The 8,348-nt window shown below is 38.8% G+C and overlaps 1 protein-coding gene across 5 annotated transcripts in view; it reads left to right on the top strand.

The window, feature by feature from the left end:
* Window positions 1-514: 514 nt before the first annotated feature.
* Window positions 515-8,348, top strand: part of akap9 (A kinase (PRKA) anchor protein 9) — a 66,340-nt gene continuing 58,506 nt past the window's right edge. For all 5 annotated transcript variants that reach the window (XM_030411498.1, XM_030411497.1, XM_030411500.1 and 2 more), the window contains exon 1: window positions 515-764. In XM_030411498.1, coding sequence (XP_030267358.1) covers window positions 717-764 — 48 coding nt within the window. In that variant the 5' untranslated portion in view covers window positions 515-716. The remainder of the gene's footprint in view (window positions 765-8,348) is intronic.

Below are 8,348 nucleotides of genomic sequence, written 5' to 3'. Positions count from 1 at the left end.
GATTTTAAGAATTTTACTCAAGTTCAATTTGTATAGATGACTTTCCCTTTTACTAAAGTAATATTTCAACATGATGTATTTACTGTTTACTCAAATATGACCTGAAAATGAATTTTACACAGCTGTTTATTTGTGCTACATTCAAAGTCACTTTACAAAATTGGATTTTTCAATGAAAACATGTTGATCTTAGTCAAATATGCTGGATTGTTCTAAATTAAGCCACCAGTATATAAAGTCATAAAATTAGCTCCACCAGAACTGTATAAGAATGGAACTTATACTATTACTGATACCGTTAATAGTATTCCAATTATTTTGTGATTTTTTTTAAATATGGCATAATACTTTTTGATTTAAGGACTTTTTGTTCCTAATACGCACATATTTCTGCTATGAAAATGTTTGGAAATCATTTGGAAATAGTGTAATTGCGACATTTCTGACCCTACCCGAAGGCAACACTAGTGGAATGCGAGTGGGCGTGGCTATGAGGGCAACTACACAACGTCATCACAGTTGGGTCTCATGTTTACGTGGAAAACATGGCGGCAGACTACCAACAAGGAGACAGCACCTAGTTACGCGAGTGGAAGTGTTTGGCAGCGAGCTGGAAGCCAGACGAGAATTATTCAACCGCTATTTTTTTGGATTCCCCTCGCTGATATTTCGCATGAAGCAGTTTCCATTTTGTTTCAGCCACAGGGACCGCGGTGATGGAAGACGAGGAGAGGCAAAAGAAGCTGGAGGCCGGCAAAGCAAAGGTAAGATTCTCAGTTTTTGGTGTTAGCATGAGTCACTAACACTCCTATCCGTGCTGTAAAGTAGTAACTTAATGTTGTCGACAACTTGTTTCCTCGCGGCTGGGTCTGTCAGCTGTTTTAAGGTCCCCCCCCCTTCCCATTTGTATCCCCCTCTCAGCTGTCAATCCCAGCAAACATGCGCTCCGCTCTGACAGCCGGCGGTTGGCTCGCCGGGGTGTTAGCATAGCCCCTGCTAGCTCAGACTCCTTTGTCATACTGCATCACATCTCACTTTACTACAGTGTTTCATTTTTATTTCCCTGAAACTGGTGTGTAGGAGTGTGCACGGGATGCTAATTTAATCGCCTCATAAGTCAAGCCGTCCTATAACGTTATCAAAGGCTTATAAAAGCCACCTGAAGTGAGGCTGACAGGCTGGTGTAACAGGATTTACAGGACATATCCCTACTAGCTAGAGCAAACATTGCCCCACATGCCATACTTGTGCTACAGTAGGTTCATCAGCAAGCAGCATCAACATTTAGGTCAGGACAACCCCCCAACCATCCAGTTATTGATGTAAATTTGGCCACAAAGAGGGGAAATGCTGGACTTAGGCTAATTCAAACGAGTGAGCCTGAATGATTCAAGTCGTTTTTATAAATTTTGTCACAGATTCATGTGATAAATTAGAATTAAATGAATGGTAATCTTCTCTGTATGAGCTATGCTGTCCCGTTTCTTTAAGCTTTGAGTACTGAGGTGTTTTATAACTTTGCAGCAGATCTGCTAGTGATATGTGTTTAGGTGGGAATCACAGTGTAACTCACGATCCATTGCCCACGATAATGATGATTTCCTAAAAAGGCAAAGTGGAGGAGTTGTGTGTTTATTTGCTGCATTGTGGCATCAGGTTCAAAGTTTGACATGAACCAAGAGTAAACCATATCCATGTCCATGTTTGCCATCATTCCAATTAAAAATAGCCATAAACTGACAAAAGGCAAAACTGCCAGAAAGCAGAGCTGTTCATGTTTAAAGGATGGATACAACTATGGATGGCTAGATTATTTTTAATCCGTGTAAATTAAGGTAAGAGAAGTAAACAGCACATGGAACTATTAAGCAGTGGCTCTGTTGAGGTATATTATCAGGGGAATCTGATTGCCATATCCATCTGTCCTTCTTCCTCCACTTAGTCGGGGTCGGGTTGTTGGTGGCAAAAGGCTAAGCAGGGTATTCTAGACATCCCTCTCCCCAGCTACATTTTCCAGCTCGTCCTGAAGGATCCCAGTGTTTTCCCAGACCCAATGAGTTATATAAACCATACAGTGAGTTCTGGGTCTGCCCTGGGTTCTTCTCCCAGTTGGTTGTGCTCAGGAGGCATCCTAATCAGACACCCAAACAACCTCAGCTGACTCTTTTTTGATGCAAAGGAGCAGCTTCTCTACTCCCAGCTCCCTCCGGATGCCAGTTCTCTTCACCCTATCTGAAAGCCAACCTGCAGATGAAAATAATTTTGGCCGCCGTCATCTGCGATGTCATTCTTTCAGTCACCACCTACAGCTCATGAGCATATGTGAGGCATGGAATGTGGATTGACTGGTATATTGCTGTATCGATACTTTTGCACACCCCTGCCAAACATCTTGCGTACGAATTTGTCAATAAAATGACTGCAAGGAGATCCTGCCATCCTGTTATCAGTTTGCTGATATCCACTTAGTGCATTAAATAGATAATGTTCAGCATGATTATAATGCTCATAGAATTTGTCATTCGTCATTTGTCCTTGGGTACCCTGAAAGGCGCTATAAAAAAAAAAATTAAATGTATTATAGAAGAGAGCAACAGAGAGATGTATGGATACAATAAAATGATGGCCTTCAGTGCAACAATTCATTGGCAGCAGAATTGAATCTTGATAGCTTCGTCACAGAAAATAGTCTCTCAGTATTTAACCGTTAATTACTCTCAGAATTGCAGTTTTTGTCCAGCTGTGATTCTTTCTAATACTCCACAAAGAGTTGGTATCGGAAATATAAGTTAATGAACACTTTCCATCCTGACTCTGCAGAGATATGCCTATCACAGTGTTTTGGTGTGTCCTTTGGTCGCTCCAGGTTTCTTAGTGGAGGGGCTCTGGCCTTTAGGTCAGCCCAGCAGGGGAGACCATGAGAAAGACCATCTCCGTGGTTTTGGCCTTGGCATTTTGGTTTATAAAAGGCCCCTCTGTACTGCTGGAGGATCTGACTCCTGTTTTTCACGCAGTACCATGTCACCATGCCCTCACATGCAGGGGAGAAACTTCACAAGATTTCACTGAATAGCGCATTGATAACAGTTAGCAGGGATATCCAGGACATTGTTATTTGTTCTAATAGCCTCACAGACTCCGACTGAATCATGTAAGCTCAGATTGAGTTCAAGGTGATGTATGTCGGAGTCAATCAGGAAGCTATGGGGAGTGTTTAGATTATGTCATTAAAACCGCTGCCTCTTTAGATTTCAAAACCGTTGGGCATTTTTCTTATAAACTAGTTGATTTATATATGAAATGAACATTGTGTCTGTGTGGTCTAAATTTCGCCTCAAAATGTAACCAGAAATCTTTTTAGTTTAGAAGAAATTGTCAGGAGAGCTGATGTGATTTTCCAGATTGAAAATCAGAGGCAAAGACCAATAAATCAAGTAAAAGCAGAATCCATGTTGATGTCTGAGACAGCGAGACCTGTCATCTATTGTGCAGCCTGCTTGAAATTGTCCTGAGCAAGAGCCTATTGAGTCACACCAGACAATGAGGAAAGCGTTAATTGTGTGCTGGTGTTGCCGGGCTATTGTTCCCAAAGCCATTTGCTGCACATGTATTGTTGCTGTCTGTGGCAAAATGGAACATATCGACGAGTGCATTACAATTATTATGGAGTTACACGTGCCAGAGTTTGGCTCAGTTCTCCAGCTGCATGGTAGAAGAAGAGGAGTTTTGTGTTGTTGAAAAGAATAAAAACACTGCTGGAATGAGATCAAGATGGAGAAAAGAAACTCACAGAAACAGGGGTGAAGCCTTTTACAATCACCAGTGGAGAGTCTGAGACAAGAACATTGACTTTTCTTTTCTTTCTGTCTACCAGTCTCTTTTACCTCCGTCAGATCCATATGGTCTAAACTCAGACTCTGCAGATGTGTTAACGACACCTCGTCATAGTGCCAATAACAGGATGAAACTGTAAATTGTCAACATTGTCCAGTACAGTTACATTTTGTCAACCGAATCATTGAGTGAAGATGTATTATCTGAATTGTTGTTGCTGATCAAGTTTGAGATGTTTGCTTCTTTCAAAGCGGTTATTTTCGTAGTTAAGTTTAGCTTTTTGTCAGATGATCACTCCCGCTCTGTCCATCTATTGCAGTGTGTCAAACAGCTCTGATCTTTAATGAAACTTTGAGGGAATGTTATGTGCCAGCCCGTTTCCTGTGTCAGCATTTTGAGAATCATTGCGGTCGGCTCAGGGGGAGGACACTGCAGTGATTCTTAATCTGACCCAAGGGATGCACACATCTGTCGTGGAGGATGGCATGCTTATCTGACTCTCTGATGTGCCTTCTGGTCACTGATTCAGTGTAACTTAGTAACTTTCCCAGGTTCTGCCACTGTCACAGGTTGATTGACAAGTAATGTGATTTCTTATATTTGTGCAAATCCTGGTCTGATTCTGCAAAATGAGGCTTCATGGCAATAAGTATCTGGTGCACAATGTCATAGATTTGTAATTCTGTACCTGCATTTCTGGTGTTAGCTGTTTTCTTTTTCTTTTTCAAAGTAATTGTGATGCAACATTGATACTTTATCGTCATTTTCCATAACCAAATTGCAATATAGTTTTTATTTTTTTATAGCCAGTTAAGATTTGGGATGTTTATGATTAGTGGTAAATCAGTTAATCAGCGTTAACAGTTAAACTGATTTGAAAATTGAAATACTGGCATGAGAAAACGGTTGATTAAAACAAATTACAGAAAGACTTTCTTAACAAGTAGGGCTGGGTATCACCAGGTACCTCGCGATATGATACTATCATGATATTTTGCCCACGATAACGATAATATCACGATACAGCGATTCTGCGATAATCGATATATTGCAAGAAATTTCATCCACAATACATCATGATATCTGTGTCACTGAAGAAATTCAGAATTTATTGACTGCACTGAATCCATTTCACAGGAATTACAAAACATTGTCAATCAATTTCACATGAATGACAGCCAAGTAAACAAAGAGTATATTGCACAGTGTCTCTTCTTAACACACACACTGACTACAACTATCATTAAATATCTTTATGTGTGGGTTTCAGAGATACTTAGTAGTAGAGATACTACTACCATTTTTTAAATTTTATTTGGTTGTATACCTATGTTTGAATAAAGATAAAGGTGTCCTCCGAAGAGGGGTGGTGGTGGTGGGCCAAAAAAACCAAAAACATTTAAAAATTTTAAATATCGATATTTGGCACCAGTGTATCGATAACGTACCTCAAGACGAAATATCGCGATATATCGTAGTATCGAAATTTTGGCACACCCCTATTAACAAGCTGATGTTATTGCGTTTTAGTTTCGTTATATGCTGGATCATCTAGTCAAACGTGCATCCACAGAAATCTGAAAGTATATTTTCAGGTTTAGCCTAAAGGTCAGTGTCACTGTCAGGCAGCATTGGGGGTTTTGAGGACAGCAAAGGCACAAGTTGATCTACTTAGCTAGAGCCTGAATGGTTAATCCTTCAGCTGACTAATCATGGATGGGTCCTGCACAGCTCTGTGCGATGAATAGAGGTTGACCACCATGGCTCATTCACTTTATTAATTGGCTTAGTTGACACAGGTGAGTTTTACTTTAAAGCTGCAGTCTTTTTCATCTCTGCATGTTTGGAAACATAACCTTGAATACATTTAGAGCTCTTTAAATGTCTGTAGTGCTTGTGAAGGGATTGCGAGGTGATTAATTGAATGTGATGGTCTAACAGCTGTCCAGTTTTTAATTAGATACAACCTGGACGATGACTGAACCGAACTCTCAGAGAAGTTTTGAGGTTTTGTTTTGAAGGCAGCCCTTCCCTTTACTCTTTCTTACAAAATATTTACATACAACATATATTGACAAAAACTTGTTTTTTCCCTTGAGGTGACTGCGTAATAGGCTGTGTCTTGCAGAAAAGTGCTAGAAGCAGGAAAATATAAACTTAATGCAAAGCTTCTGTTGCACACTACCATGGTTAACTCATATTTAGATATAGTACCATGCAAATGGCTGTTTGGGTTTACTGTCGATATGAGACAGAAGGTTTTCAGACATGATTTAGAATCCATATGGCCAACATAGCTTATTTATCACAGCTTTCCCACCTGGGATTGTTTGTGTACTCTTTAATGTAGCTTTTTTTTGTCATGCTCTTTCAGTTTCATGTCAGCCTTGTTGCACCAAATAACATCTTGTTGTGTCACGATTGTCTCCCTCAAGATGCTACTGTTGGTGTGTAAGGAATTTAGAGATACCAACACATTAAAATTGGGGTGAGGATGCCATGCACTTCAGATGACCAAATTCAAGTGAGTAGTTAATGTTACCGAGTCTGAGATTGGATGAGTTACTACGAAAAAAAAAATGTAATGCCCATACCGTGTTGTTATATTTGAAAAGACAAGTTTTAATGCGTCCAACTAAAAGACGTGGACGAGTCTGTTTTCTTTTGTCCTGTAGCTTTGGTGTAATGCTTTTGGTTTTGTGTATTTAGCTCTTAAAGGTCAGGTGGGTTATTTTCTCATTCGATTAGCAGCCATTTCCAAAAACATTTCTCTGCTGTTTGCTGTCCACTGTGGGGAGGGAGACTGTGACAGATGCCATTAAGAGGAGGATGCTGCAAGAGCACCTAATTGTTCTTTGTTGAGCTTTTAATGAAACTTGACTTTGATCATGGCTTTGACATGTTGAGGCAAAATGCACTGAAGGTTTTTTTTTGTCTGCGGTTTAAACTGAACAAAATGTGATTATTGCCGCTGTCATTATGCACGTACTGAGAATCAGATTAAACCACTTGGTGTTGTCAAAAATATCAATAGATACATATCGATTTAGAATATTAAAAACTGATGAAATACTAATTCTTCGTGGTTTTGAACGGCGTTGTTTTTGCTCTCTCCTCTGACAGCGAGACATAGTGCATAGACATAGACCCAGCTGCAACAGAAGGAAATTAACTTGGAGGCTACTGTTTTTAACACAGAATGCAAATGGCTTGTTCATTTTTCAGTAAGAATAAAATGTTTATGTCCTCAATTTTCCATGTGGAATCAAAGATGGTGTTGAAACTTGCAAAGAGACTTGAATTTATATGTATATGATTTATAGCCTATATGTGTTTAGAGCCTCTTTAATGTTTCACCTGCTGAAAGAAAGCTTCAGTTGCTGTTGCTCTGTTTTCAGATCTGTTAGCTAGTGTTGATTGTGAACTCGAGTGTGTGTGTAAAGCACAGGACTGTTGCCCTCTAGTAGCTGAGCGTTGACAAAAACAACGTTGCTGGCAGTTTCATTGACACATGACATCTGAGGCTGTGAGCTTCCCCCTCTGCACTGCTGTATTTCAGTACCGCTTCAGTATTTTTAGCTGCGTGTCTCACAGCATTAAACAAACTACAGAAAACTTTGCTATCTGTTTAATGACACATTTTGTATTTAAATGGTGGATATTGGGCATCACATAAAAAGCACTTTTTCTATATTTGATAAAGCACTTTAAACAGACTCGTGCACTCAGCGTGCTTTTTCCTGAGGCACAAAAGTGATCATCTTGGAAGATAGTTGACTTTGCATACGTCATCAGTTCACAAATACCACAGATGAACTGGTCAGATTTGTTCCACAAGGCTGTCATATGTTGCCTGTTGTTTCCTGATGTATTGATTTCTGAACTTATATGTACGAATTTTGCTGCGATCAGAATTGACAGTGGTGACTTATAGTCAAAGCCTAGTGTAAGAGTAGATACCATGGAAAAAATATTAGTTATGGTAATTTGGAATTATGAATGAGATACTGATATATCTCTATTTGATATATTTTCTGGAAAAATCAATTGATGATATAACCAGAGGGTGAAGTATGTTGTTGGCCAAATCATTAAATTAAATGCCGGTCCGACGAAACAAATTATTTCAACAGTTTAAGTAAATCCTGCTAATTGGTTCCAGCTTCGCACACAATAGTAAATTATTTGAGAAGGAAGACTGACGATGTCAAAATAGAAAATGAATGAATAAATGGCTCAATAAATAAATGAGTATGTCATTAAATGCACCAAAAATTATATTAAAAATAAATGTAGGCATGAAGTGATTTATAAAATGTGTATGATATTAGTATTTCTGTTTTAATTGCTTCTGTATTCTTTATACCTTTGTCTTAGATTTCTAATTGATTTATTTCAACATTTAAGTTTCATTTAATTTATTGATATTTTTTAATTATTTTTCATTGCCTTTAGCAAAAAATACACAAATAAATGCTAAAAACAACAAATGAATACTAAATAATGAGATAATA

Source organism: Sparus aurata, chromosome 3, assembly GCF_900880675.1.
Source record: "Sparus aurata chromosome 3, fSpaAur1.1, whole genome shotgun sequence".
In the NCBI taxonomy this organism is placed as follows: domain Eukaryota; kingdom Metazoa; phylum Chordata; class Actinopteri; order Spariformes; family Sparidae; genus Sparus; species Sparus aurata.
This window is presented reverse-complemented; position numbering and strand designations above follow the sequence as displayed.